General features: G+C 46.5%; 1 protein-coding gene across 3 annotated transcripts in view; it reads left to right on the plus strand.

Moving 5' to 3' along the window:
• The window catches only part of DDX11 (DEAD/H-box helicase 11), a 113,301-nt gene that overhangs the window by 62,299 nt on the left and 36,350 nt on the right, over positions 1-14,652 (plus strand). For all 3 annotated transcript variants that reach the window (XM_056517826.1, XM_056517827.1, XM_056517828.1), the window contains 3 exons: positions 524-676; positions 12,757-12,803; positions 13,990-14,069. In XM_056517826.1, the coding sequence (XP_056373801.1) occupies positions 524-676; positions 12,757-12,803; positions 13,990-14,069 (280 nt within the window). The remainder of the gene's footprint in view (positions 1-523; positions 677-12,756; positions 12,804-13,989; positions 14,070-14,652) is intronic.

The raw sequence follows: 14,652 nt of genomic DNA on the forward strand, positions 1-14,652 counted from the left end.
CTGCTGTCTTCTCCGGTCCTCTGCTGTCTTCTCCGGTCCTCTGCTGTCTTCTCCGGTCCTCTGCTGTCTTCTCCGGTCCTCTGCTGACATCGACATGCGATGGCCTCTGAGAGGCCATCGTATGTGGATTTGATCATATGTCGGGGCCATCGTAGGTCGGGGGGGTCACTGTATACCGCCCAGCACTATGCCGAGTTATACTGTGACCCCCCCAGATAAACATCTACCTTGACCTGTGGTGTAGAAAAGAAATTAAAGGAAATTCAGTGTAGCTTTTAAACCAAAGCTGTAATACCAGACACGGCCTGAAATGGGGCACGAACACCTTTAATATAGTTCTAAACATCCCCTTTAAATCATGAATGTATCTCTAGTACCATGATCTCCTTGTTACAGAGGTCACCGCAGTGTTGCTTATATTTGACCGGGAGATTATGTTCATCCTTTATTCTTCCTGATAAATAAAGAAATGCCCATTATTCAGAAACTCTCCCTAAAATATTACTTTTTTTTTGTCTTTTAGCTGGTGGTCCTACCCTACCAAATGCTCCTCCATGATTTCACCAGACGGGCGTCGGGCATCAAGCTGAAGGATCAGGTGGTGATCATCGATGAAGCTCATAACCTGATCGACACCATAACCGGCATGTACAGCTCCCAGGTGACCGGGGCCCAGGTGAGTCCTCCACCTTCTCACCACACAAAGGGGTTATTCCAAGATTACAGTGTATCACCTGTCCGCAGGGTAAGGGTTAAAGGGGTACTCCACTGGAAAACATTTTTTTAAATCAACTGGTGCCAGAAAGTTAAACAGATTTGTAAATGACTTCTATTTAAAAATCTTAATCCTTCCAGTACTTAACACCTGCTGTTATGATCCACAGGAAGTTCTTTTCTTTTTGTATTTCCTTTCTGCCTGACCACAGTGCTCTCTGCTGACACCTCTGTCCATTTTAGGAACTGTCCAGCGCAGGATCGGTTTTCTATGGGGATTTGCTCCTATTCTGGACAGTTCCAAAAATGGACAGAGGTGTCAGCAGAGAGCACTGTGGTCAGACAGAAAGGAGGAAATTCCAAAAGAAAAGAACTTCCTGTGGATCATAACAGCAGCTGATAAGTACTGGAAGGATTAAGATTTTTTTTATAGAAGTTATTTACAAATCTGTTTAACTTTCTGGCACCAGTTGATTTAAAAAAAAATAAAAAATAAATGTTTTCCAGTGGAGTAACCCTTTAAGTATCTAATCTGTTTAACATGGACCTCCATTTTCTATGGGGCATCTGAAGATAGCAGAGTAAATAGAGTAGAGCGCTGATCAGGAAAGCCCCCACTGATCGGATACATATAATCTATCCTAGTGTTTCCCAACCAGGGTGCCTCCAGCTGTTGCAAAACTACAACTCCCAGCATGCCCGGACAGCCAAAGGCTGTCCGGGCATGCAGGGAGTTGTAGTTTTGCAACAGCTGGAGGCCCCCTGGTTGGGAAACACTGGTCTATCCTGTGAATAGGTCATAAGCCCTGTAATCATTATCAAAGAAATAATTAAAATTGAACATAAAATTGTTGAAAATAAAAATAGTGGTGTAAACGGCGTTACCAGTCCTCGGGGATGGCGCTGCACCTGTCTAATTCCTTTCTATGGCGAATGAAGTCTGATTAATACAACGCACTCCATGTTTTATGGCGATAAAGAATACGTCCGAAAGCGAGAAAATTATTCTCACCATCTTTATGAGACTTATACTTAGTTCCTTAAAGGGGTACTCCCCTGGAAAACATTTTTTTTTTTAAATCAACTGTTGTCAAAAAATTAAACAGATTTGTAAATATGCCTCTATTAAAAAATCTTAATACTTCCAGTACTTATCAGCTGCTGTATGTTCCACAAGAAGTTCTTTTCTCTATCGGCTCCATTGGGGGACACAGACCGTGGGTGTATGCTGCTGTCTCTAGGAGGTGTGACACTATGGTAATAAATAAAAGTCAGCTCCTCCCAGCAGGATATACCTGCCCTCAGGCCCTGAGGTAATCAGTTTAAGCTTAGTGTCTGAAGGAGGTGGACATGGTCTGGTTTGCTCCAGACCAGGTCTTCTGATTTTTTGTTTTCCTAGTATAGGGACGTGTTATTTTTTTATTCCTTTTTCCTTTCTGTTTTCAGGTGGGGACTCAGGGACTCCGGTTCCCTGTTTCCCCATTGCGAGTAAGGGGGCACAGACATTACGTATATGCGCTGTTCACCCCCCCTCGCCAACGGTCAGCGTCTGGGTTGGTACCTCATGGGTCCGGGTCCCCCTATTTCTCTGCTCGCCTCGCTCGCGTATAGCAGCTAGGCGTGATCTAGGGACAAAAAGCTGACTGAAGACTTCACTGAAAGCTCCATTAGGTAAGTTCTTCTGACTGAGGTAAGTACCCCCCTTTTCCTCCATAGGTACGGACTCGCAACCTCTGGAGACCCCCTGTTTTTGGCCCACCTTCAGGTTATGGGGCTGGCTTATACAGGGGCTGCACTTTATTCTGGGGGAGCAGTGGCACCTGAGGGGGCATGTATATATGGGGCACTTCACTTTGCCTTATATGCGACTGTCAGCCATGGCTCTGCTTCGGGCCGGGCGCTCTCAGTGCCAGCTTGCTTTCGTTTTGCCGGCAGCGCCTTATACGCGGCTGTCGGCCGCGGCGCTGCTACGCTGCCGGCGAAAGTGAAAGTAGGCCGGCACTGAGGTGACGTGGACCAGGACGTGGACCTCTTCGCGTCCCGGCACAATCGGAAGATCCTTCCGTTTGTGTCCAAGTCCCGGGACCCTCAGGCTCTGGCCGTGGACGCCCTAGTGATTCCTTGGGTGGGGTTTGCCCTACCCTATCTGTTCCCTCCTCTTCCGTTCCTTCCCAGGGTGCTGAGGAAGCTCAAGGCAGAGGACGTCCCCGCCTTTCTGGTAGCTCCAGATTGGCCCCGAAGGTCGTGGTACGCGGACGTAGTCAGGCTCCTGGACGACGCTCCTCTGCGCCTTCCGCTCCGTCCGGACCTACTCTCTCAGGGTCCTCTTTGCCACCCCAATTTACAGTCGCTGCATTTGACGGCGTGGCGGTTGAGGGCCCGCGGGTTCTCTTCCCAAGTCATTCACACCATGCTCAGGGCTCGTAAGCCCTCCTCCGCAAGAATTTACCACCGTACTTGGCGGTCTTATTTTCGTTGGTGTGAAGCTCAGGACCTTCTCGGTTCCCCGTCTTCTCTCCTTTTTGCAGTCAGGGTTAGAACTGGGGTTGTCTCTCAGTTCTCTTAACCCCTTAAGGACACATGACGTACTGGAACGTCATGTGTCCACTCCCGATCTATAACGCGGGGCCACGGCGTGGCCCCGCGTCATAGCGGTTCGGGCCCGGCCTCTAACAACGGCCGGGACCCGTGGCTAATAGCGCGCGGCATTGATCGCTGTGCCGCGCGCTATTAACCCTTTAGACGCGGCGTTCAAAGTTGAACGCCGCGTCTAAAGTGAAACCGAAAGCATGCCGGCTAGCTCAGTCGGGCTGTTCGGGATAGCCGCGGCTAATCGCGGCATCCCGAACAGCTGACAGGACAGCGGGAGGGCCCCTTCCTGCCTCCTCGCTGTCCGATCGCCGAATGACTGCTCAGTGCCTGAGATCCAGGCATGAGCAGTCATCCGGCAGAATCGTTGATCACTGGTTTCTTATGAGAAACCAGTGATCAACATAGAAGATCAGTGTGTGCAGTGTTATAGGTCCCTATGGGATAACAATGATCAGTGTGTGCAGTGTTATAGGTCCCTATGGGACCTATAACACTGCAAAAAAAAAGTGAAAAAAAAAAGTGAATAAAGATCATTTAACTCCTCCCCTATTAAAAGTTTGAATCACCCCCCTTTTCCAATAAAAAAAAAAACACAGTGTAAATAAAAATAAAAATAAACATATGTGGTATCACCGCGTGCGGAAATGTCCGAATTATAAAAATATATCATTAATTAAACCGCTCGGTCAATGGCGTGTGCGCAAAAAAATTCCAAAGTCCAAAATAGTGCATTTTTGGTCACTTTTTATATCATTTAAAAATGAATAAAAAGTGATCAATAAGTCCTATCAATGCAAAAATGGTACCGTTAAAAACTTCAGATCATGGCGCAAAAAATGAGCCCTCATACCGCCCCATACACGGAAAAATAAAAAAGTTATAGGGGTCAGAAGATGACAATTTTAAACGTATTAATTTTCCTGCATGTAGTTATGATTTTTTCCAGAAGTCCGACAAAATCAAACCTATATAAGTAGGATATCATTTTAATCGTATGGACCTACAGAATACATATCAGGTGTCATTTTTACCGAAAAATGTACTACGTAGAAACGGAAGCCCCCAAAAGTTACAAAACAGCGTTTTTTTTTCAATTTTGTCGCACAATGATTTTTTTTCCCGCTTCACCATAGATTTTTGGGCAAAATGACTGACGTCATTACAAAGTAGAATTGGTGGCGCAAAAAATAAGCCATCATATGGATTTTTAGGTGTAAATTTGAAAGAGTTATGATTTTTTAAAGGCAAGGAGCAAAAAACGAAAATGCAAAAACGGAAAAACCTCCGGTCCTTAAGGGGTTAAAGGACAGGTTTCGGCCCTTACTGTTCTTTTCCAGCGGCCCCTGGCTTCTAATCCTCATGTCCGGACCTTCCTGCAAGGAGTGGCGCATGCTGTTCCTCCTTATCGGTCACCCTCTACCCCTTGAAACTTGAATTTGGTTCTGAGTGCCCTCCAGGATGAACCCTTTGAGCCCCTTAGAGAGGTGTCTCTCCGCCTCCTTTCGTGGCATTTCTTGTTGCTATCACCTCCATCCGGAGGGTGTCTGAATTGGCAGCTCTCTCCTGCCGTTCTCCGTTTCTGGTGATCCTCCAGGACAAGGTCGTTTTTCGGCCAGACCCTTCCTTTTTGCCTAAAGTGGTTTCGGCCTTTCATCTCAATGAGGACATTGTCCTCCCGTCTTTTTGTCCTGCTCCTTCTCATCCTAAGGAGCGCTTACTACACAAGCTGGATGTAGTTCGGGCTGTTCGGTCTTATCTCTCCATCACTTCTTCGTTTCGTCAGTGTGATTCCTTTGTCGTCCTTACGGAAGGTCGTCGTATGGGACAGTCTGCTTCCAAGGCCACCATTTCTCTGTGGATTCCGTCTGCCATTTCGGAAGCCTATCGCTGCAAGGGGAAGATTCCTCCTTTCAGGGTTGTGGCTCATTCCACACGTTATGTCAGGGCCTCCTGTGCTCTCCAGAATAGAGCCTCGGCCTCGCAGATTTGCAAGGCGGCTACCTGGTCGTCTTTGCACACTTTCTCGAGGTTTTACTTAGTTCATACTTTCGCATCGGCTGATGCTATTCTGGGCCGTGCAGTGGACCGGCCGTCTGCCTGACTGCTTATCTGCCCACCCAAGGGACGGCTTTGGTACGTCCCACGGTCTGTGTCCCCCAATGGAGCCGATAGAGAAAAGGAGATTTTTGTTTACTTACCGTAAAATCTCTTTCTCGAAGGATCCATTGGGGGACACAGCTCCCGCCCTTTTTGGGGTTTCCTTTGGTTCTCTGTCCGAGGGTGTGTTCAGTTATGTTTTTTCTTCTGGTTCACGGACAGTTTGGGGTTTTTCTTTGACCTTTTGGTCCTCTCCTATTACTCTGGAACTTAAACTGATTATCTCAGGGCCTGAAGGCGGGTATATCCTGCTGGGAGGAGCTGACTTTTTTTATTACCATAGTGTCACACCTCCTAGAGACAGCAGCATACACCCACGGTCTGTGTCCCCCAATGGATCCTTCGAGAAAGATATTTTACGGTAAGTAAACAAAAATCTCCTTTTCTTTTGGAATTTCCTTTCTGTCTGACCACAGTGCTCTCTGCTGACACCTCTGTCCATTTTAGGAACTGTCTAGAGTAGGAGCAAATCCCCATAGAAAACCTATCCTTCTCTGGACAGTTCCTGACATGGACAAAGGTGTCAGCAGAGAGCACTGTGGTCAGACAGAAAGGAAATCCAAAAAGAAAAGAACTTCCTGTGGAGCATACAGAAGCTTATAAGTACAAGAAGGATTAAGATTTTTTTTAATAGAAGTAATTTACAAATCTGTTTAACTTTCTGTCATCAGTTGATTTAAAAAAAATGTTTTCCAGTAGAGTACCCTTTAAAGGAGTACTCCAGGATAAGTTTCGGATCGCTGGGAGTCCGACCGTACGGGGCCCCGGCAGTCAGCGGCCAGGGGGCGTGTCTGACCACCGCAGGACGCAGCAGCCGACACGCCCCCTACATACATCTCTATGGGAGAGCCGGAGTGCTGCATTCGCCAGTCTCCACCTCTGCCATAGAAATGTAAGGAGGGGGCGTGTCGGCCGCCGGGTCATGCGGTGGTTGAAAGTCGCTATTTCGGCAAAGAGCCGAGGGCCCCATACGGGAGATCGCAGGGGCCCCAGAGATCAGACCCTCTGCAATCTGAAACTTATCCCCTATTGTTAGGATAGGGGATAAGTTTCATATCCCGAAGTTTCTAAACATAAGTGTTCTCCCTCCCCTCCTTGCAGGGAAAACCTTGTGCAACAATTTTTGCAAGTCCCTTATGTTATATAGTCTCATAGAGAAGCCTGGGGATTGAGCGCTGTCACGTTATTGCCGCGACTAAAACACAACGCTTTATTTCAAGTTTTTAATGCATAATGATGCAAAGGAGGGGAATTTATTTCAATTTTTAGAAATACCCTTTTATGTAAAATATTTTGGGGTGTGGTTTGAATATTATATCCACATTTTAGTTTTTTCTGCCATCTTGGCATTCCATTTGTTTTGCAACCACTGTAGAGCCACAAGTTGGGGAACACTGGTCTGTATAGTCAGGGCATGATGGGAGTTGTAGTTTTGCACCTGCTGTAGCACCACAAGTTGGGTAACACTGGTCTGTATAGTCAGGGCAGGATGGGAGTTGTAGTTTTGCACCTGCTGTAGCACCACAAGTTGGGTAACACTGTTCTCTACTGTCAGGGCATGGTGGGAGTTGTAGTTTTGCAGCCACTGTAAAGTCACAAGATGGGTTACACTGGTCTATACATGTCTGAAGGCTGTTGGGGCATGATGGGAGTTGTAGTTTTACAACCGCTGTAGAGCCACAAGTTGGGGAATACTGGTCTGCAATGTCAGGGCATGATGGGAGTTGTAGTTTAGCACCTGCTGTAGAGCCGCAAGTTGGGTAACACTGGTCTGTACTGTCAGGTTATGATGGGAGTTGTAGTTTTGCAACCGCTATAGAGCCACAAGTTGGGGAACACTGGTCTGTATAATCAGGGCATGATGGGAGTTGTAGTTTTGTAACCGCTGTAGAGCCACAAGTTAAGTAACACTGGTCTGTACAGTCAGGGCATGATGGGAGTTGTAGTTTAGCACCTGCTGTAGAGTCGCAAGTTGGGTAACACTGGTCTGTACTGTCAGGTTATGATGGGAGTTGTAGTTTTGCAACCACTATAGAGCCACAAGTTGGGGAACTCTGGTCTGTATAGTCAGGGCATGATGGGAGTTGTAGTTTTGCACCTGCTGTAGAACCACAAGTTGGATAACACTGTTCTCTACTGGCAGGGCATGATGGGAGTTGTAGTTTGGCAACCGCTGTAGAGCCACAAGTTGGGGAACACTGGTCTGTACTGTCAGGGCATGATGGGAGTTGTAGTTTTGCAGCCACTGTAAAGTCACAAGATGGGTTACACTGGTCTATGCATATCTGAAGGCTGTCAGGGCATGATGGGAGTTGTAGTTTTGCACCTGCTGTAGAGCCACAAGTTGGGGAACACTGGTCTATAAATAAAACAGGAGACTGGAATAAAGGGAATCTTCACCGCTCTCCTCCAAGGTCACCGTCAGGCCCTGATAACTTTTATATATATATATTTGTAAAATTCATTGTTCTTTCCACATTTCTATAAAATCAGTTTTAGGGGTCGGATCGGCCGCTTGTTAACCCGAATCCTGCCTGAAGTGTTTGTCGCGCTCCCTAAGAATCATCTAGGAAAGCAATATATTTCTGATGAGGCCGTAATTGGTTTTCCGGCTGAGCGAACAAACGCCGCCGTTCTCCTTGACCGATTGTGTTTGTCTTTATCATATCAATGGCGCAGTCTCGTCGGCCGCCTCCATTTACATTTATATAATTCCGCACATCGGGATTGGAAAGAAGGTCGGTAATAGGGTCGCGTGCTCGGACCTGCCGGGGATTCGCCGTACGGTGTCACTGACGCTGCCAGATTCTGTCCCTGAGATTATTTTCTAAGATTCATTTTCTGCAGGAAAAACTGGAAAAAAAAATCTATAAAAAATCTATTATTCTTTTTTTTTTTTTCTTTTCTTTATTGATTAAATGGAGTCCCCGGGTCTGGCATCTCGACTCGTCTTCTACTCTCGGCAGAGTCATCATCATCACCATCATCACGGTGATGGATCTGGGATGTTGTCATAAGGATATTATGTTCTCTCTGTACACATCCTTCCTTTGTGCCTGAAGGGAAAGTTTTGTTTCCATTCAGTGACAGCAATCATTCTTCCGACCACATTATTTTTAAAGCACTCTTCCAAGGAAGACTCCAGCTGTTGCTAAACTACAACTCCAAGCCAAAGGCTGTCTGGGCATGCTGGGAGTTATAGTTTTGCAACGATTGGAGGCTCTCTGTTTGGGAAGACATTGCAGGGGGAACCCTATGCTTTTTTTTTTTTTTTACCAGATACCGATCAAGCAGCAACAGCTTGACATAACCAGGGTGGGCGAGGACCATTGTTACTGGCCCTCCCCAGCCTAAATAATGTCAGCCTGTTGCCGCCTAGGCCCAGGAGAGCCATTTTTGACGCTCCGGGCCTGTTGGTACCAGCTCTTCCCGGCACCCCTGTGGTGATGGGTACCGGGGTAATAATTGGGGATTAGCACTAGCTGTTTTTGGGGCTAACACTAAGCAGGACTTAGAAATGGATTCCATCAATAAGACGGCTTCCACTACTAAGCCTGAAAATTCAATAATAAAAAATGGCACATTTGAAAAATAATTTTATTTAAAAAAACACTCCCCCACGGTGGGGGTGGGGCATTATCGGCTTATCGGCAAGGTAATTGCCAATACCGATAATGCCCAAAATCGTAATTATCGGTCGATCCCTAGTATCAACCTGTGGTTCGATTGCGATTTAGCCATGTCCCGGGCATGTATGGTTTGGGGAGGTGACTACTCGTGACCCTATCTCCAATACTTCTTCCTTTCCTGTACGTTATCTGAGGATAGTCCCCTATTATAGGACCCACATCTTTATCCATCTGAAGAATGCTCCAGTATTTCTGAAGTGTCTGTCTAACCGGGACTGACATATTGTCAAATGTACCTATAACCCTGTATTGTCCTGATCCCATCTGATGTTGCTTTGGTGTAAAGAGACTACCGTATTTTTCGCCCTATAGGACGCACCGGCGTATAAGACGCACCCAATTTATAGGTGCAAAATCTAAAAAAATAAAGATTTTGAACCCAATAGTGGTCTTCAACCTGCGGACCTCCAGATGTTGCAAAACTACAACTCCCAGCATGCTGGGAGTTGTAGTTTTGCAACATCTGGAGGTCCGCAGGTTGAAGACCACTGCATAGGAGGTAATACTCACGTATCTCCCCGCCGATCCGGACCCGTCACCGCTGCCCTGGATGTCGCTCCATCGCTGTCGCCGTGTCCCCGTCGCTCCGGAACGTCTCTGCTGCTGGCCGGGTATCCTCCCTCTCCGTCGCCGCCATCACGTCGTTATGCACGCCGACGCACGAACGCGACGACGTGATGACGAGGAAGGAGAGCGCCAGCCATACAGGGGATCCCTGAACGCAGAAAACACAGAGGAGGCAGGTAAGGTCCCTCCCGGTGTCCTGTAAGCACTAACCCGGCTATTCAGTCGGGCGGTCCCGAACAGCCGGGTTAGTGTCTCTTTCCCTTCAGACGCGGCGGTCAGCTTTGATCGCCACATCTGAAGGGTTAATACAGGGCATCACCGCGATCGGTGATGTCCTGTATTAGCCGCGGGTCCCGGCCGTAGCCGTGATAGGGGTGTATTCGCCTTATAAGACGCACCGACTTTTCCCCCCCAGTTTTGGGGAACAAAAAGTGCGTCTTATACGGCGAAAAATACGGTACTTCTTGGGATAGATCGAGCACTCTGAGTGATGACTTCATCGGGGTAACCCCTTTCCCTAAACCTCGCCCTGAGATCTCCAGCTTGGTTCAAAACAGTCTCCTCGCTTGAACAGTTTCTCCTGAGGCGGAGATATTGCCCCTTAGGAATCCCCCTTTTGAGGGGTCCCGGGTGGCAACTCTCCCACCTCAGGAGACTGTTGGTCGATGTTGGCTTCCTAAATACTGATGTGGCAAGACCACCCTGTCCATCCTTAGATATAGAGACATCCAGGAAGTCCGGGCGTTGTTTGTCCATTGTGAACATGAATTTAAGACCCATCTGGTTCACATTGATGGACTTCATGAACTCCCTGAAATCCTCAGATGATCCAGTCCAGAGTAAGAACACGTCATCTATGTAACGTACCCAGAGAGGGACCATGTCACTGAAACTCTCCCTCTCTAAAAATGTTGTTATAGCAAAGGTACAATTCTTAATTACTGTTTTTTCCATCACTACTGTATCTTTTTTATTATTTCTTTTTAATGGTACCCTACGAAAAACGCCCAAAGGATAAAAAAAAACGTCAAACTGAAAAATGTCAAGTGGATCTGGCATTTTGCAGTTCACTATTGACTTCCAGCCAACATCTGGCCGCAGCGTTTTTTCACTGAAAAAAATGCTGTGCGGCAAAATGGGCGTTTTTTTTTTTTGCATGAAAAACCTCCGTGGAACTCTAACGAAAATTTCACAGACACTCTTCACTGCACAGCTGAGGGTTTGCTACAGTCTCATCCAGTTTAGATCACATTATATACACTGAACGGCTTGGACTCCCTGATTCATACACAATATAATACAATCCCTTATCGTCCGGTGATAGTTTTGCTCTTGTTCCGTTTCCCCATGTGACCAAGTGGGTCGGCGGAGGGGATGCCAGGTACAATGCATCAATTTTTTGTTCTCATTTAGGGACGGCCTTAGATCACCGGACGGATATGAATTGAACCCTTCACCTGCGCTGGTACATTGTAACCAACTATCAGCCCAGGAGAGAGATTTATTAAGCTGATGGAGACCTCTACATAGGTCCGGGGGGGGGGGGGGGGGGGGGAATGAATATTTATGCATCTTGTGTATAATAATAATAATATATATAGATGTAAATGTGTAAATATATATATATGTATAGTTATATGTATATATATATATATGTGTATATATATGTATATATATATATATATATATATATATATATATATATATAAATATATATATATATATATATATATTTATATATATATATATATATACAGTGGTCCCTCAAGTTACAATATTAATTGGTTCCAGGACGACCATTGTATGTTGAAACCATTGTATGTTGAGACCAGAACTCTATGGAAACCTGGTAATTGGTTCTGAAGCCCCCAAAATGTCATCCGAAAATAGGAAAAAAGTGAGGATTAAAGAAAAATAAGTAGATAACTAATATAGATAAAGCAAATCCTTATATATAAAAGTAAGAAAGATCTGCTGGGAGCTGTAATCACTGTCTAGGTCAGTGTTTCCCAAAAAGGGTGCCTCCAGCTGTTGCAAAACTACAACTCCCAGCATGCCCGGACAGTCATAGGCTATGTAGGGGACATAGTCTATGTAGGGGACAGGAGCTTCTTCAGGGTCCTGTACAGTACATGCAATGTCCTAAAAATGTAAAATGGAGCCGCCCTCACCTGGTGTCCAAAGGAGCAGCTAACCCTGGGACAGGTAAAGAGTACAGAACATGTAGTACCACCCTGTACTGTAGGGGGCGCTACCAGACACCAGTCAGTGCATGCACTTCAGTAATACAGGTAAGAGTACAGAACATGTATTACCTCCATGTACTGTAGGGGGCGCTACCAGACACCAGTCAGTGCATGCACTTCAGTAATACAGGTGTTTTACCAGTGAATTCCCATTCTGATTGGTCGGTTCTTCAAGCCATTGACACGTTTCACAGATCTGGACTGTCCGTAGCATTGTATGTTGAGTCTGGTTTCAAGTTACAATGGTCCAGAAAAGACCATTGTATGTTGAAACTATTGTATGTTGAGGCCATTGTAAGTTGAGGGATCACTGTATATATTACACAAGATGCATAAGTATTTATAAATATATATATATATATATATATATGAATAAATATATATATAGCAATATATATATATCAATAAATATATATATATATATATATATATATATATAAATAATCTGTAATAATATAAACCATTACTACAACAGTACAGTCTTGTTTGTTCATGTCCTGCAGTGTTGTACACAATTAACCATAGTAGACTCCAGGGGGGTAAATACTTTCCATCTGGTTCTTCATTGTAGCCCCTCCAATTCTGTGTTATGTTCTGAGATTGCCGGTAATTATCGCCCCCTCTCTCCCCCATGTCGTGCAGCATCTCCGGCCTGAGACTCTGCCCCCCCCCCCATATCTTGTCGGTGATTGCCGATATCTCAGGTTTTGCCTATGTATTTTTTGGCCGGGCTCCATGGCGCCTCCCCTGTGAGTCCAGGACTAATCCCGCTCTCTCTGTTTTGGTTGCAGTTGTGTCAGGCGTTCTCCCAGCTGGCGCAGTACATGGAGCGATACAGGTACTTGCTGTAATGATGCTGTCACCGCTGCTGTAATCTGCTCTCCCTCACATCTTCATTTTCCCTGGTAATTTTCTTCCATTACATGGAGATGACGGTTCTGCTCCCTCGCTGCGGAGGATGAAAAAAATACGCTCTGCTTACGTTTTTTTCTTCTTCTTGTGAATATGGGTCAGTGTTTCCAAATCAGCTGTTACAAAACTACAACTCCCAGCATGCCCAGACAGCCAACGGCTGTCTGGGCATGCTGGGAGTTGTAGTTTTGTATCAGTTGGGAAACATTGCTCGAAGCCCAAGGGACGGACAATCCTTCAGCCATGGTTTCCCTATAGGTTTCCTCCACTGGGGGCTTTTCCCTCTCAAAAGTGCTGAAGGCTGCCCGGGCATGCTGGGAGTTGTAGTTTTGCAACAGAAGGGGGCACCCAGCTTGGGAAACACTGATATTAATAATAATAATGTCAGTAATAATATAATAATTCACACACATATATATACAGTGATCCCTCAACATATGATGGTAATTTGTTCCAAATGAACCATCGTTACTTGAATCCATCGTATGTTGAGGGATCCGTGGAATAGTAAAATAGAAGGTTATACTCACCTGTCCCCGCCGCTCTGGACCATCGCCACTGCCCTGGATCGTCACTGTCATCACGTCTCCGGGGTGTCCTCGCTGCTCCGGACCGTTTCCGCTGACCTGGATCGTCGCTCTTCATCGCCGTCATCACATCGCTGCGCACGCCGCTCCTTTTGGATGACGGGACGGCGTGCACGGTGACGCGATGACAACGAAGGAGAGCGACTGCCATGCAGCGGAGCCTGAAGGGGACGGTCCGGAGCGGCGGGGACAGGTGAGTGACACTCACCGGAGAACACGGGGCACATTAAACGGCTATTCGGTGGCAGCTGAAGCAGTCTGCGCTGTCGGATAGTCGTTTATGCGATGGCCCCGACATACAAAAGCATCGTATGTTGATGCTGCCTTCAACATGCGATGGCCTCTGAGAGGCCATCGTATGTTGAAATGATCGTAGGTCGGGGCCATCGTAGGTTGGGGCATCACTGTATATGTATGTGTATGTGTGTATATATATATATATATATATTTTGTATTAAAAAGCATCTGTATCCTGCACACAGCCCTATGGGGGGGAATTTTCTCATTTAATATCTCGCTCTACAGGAGTCGACTGAAGGCGAAGAATCTGATGTACATAAAGCAGATCCTGTTCCTGCTGGAGAAGTTTGTGGTCGCGCTTGGAGGTGAGGCTCTTATATTGAAGCCAGATAAGTGTGTTTACTAGTTGTAAACATTCCGTGTAACCGATAACCTTACCTGTTCTCTGCGGATGCAGCAATATTTCCAGGTTAGGCTGGGTTCACACTACGTTTTGTAACTACGGTTCCCGTATACTTCTGGGAGGAGGGGGGGGGGGGGGGCTTAACCACGGCGCCCGCACTCAGCCGTATAGGGGAACCGTATTTAATGCATGTCTATGAGCCAACCGGAGTGAACCACAGCCTCCGGTCGGCTGCTTTTTCGGCCGTATGCGGTTTCTCGACCATAGGCAAAAATGCGGTCGACCACGTTTTTGCCTGCGGTCGGGAAACCGCATACAGCCGAAAATGCAGCCGACTGAAGGCTGCAGGTTCACTCCGGTCGGCTCATAGACATGCATTAAATACAGTTCCCCTATACGGCTGAGTGTGGGCGCCGTGATTAAGCCCCCCCCTCTTCCCAGCCGTATACGGGAACCGTAGTTACAAAACGTAGTGTGAACCCAGCCTTAGTGGTCTGTCCGGTGTTGGATGCTCTATACGATTTCTTACTGCAACCAGAGTTGAA

Source organism: Hyla sarda, chromosome 4 (genome assembly GCF_029499605.1).
Source record: "Hyla sarda isolate aHylSar1 chromosome 4, aHylSar1.hap1, whole genome shotgun sequence".
Classification (NCBI taxonomy): Eukaryota; Metazoa; Chordata; class Amphibia; order Anura; family Hylidae; genus Hyla; species Hyla sarda.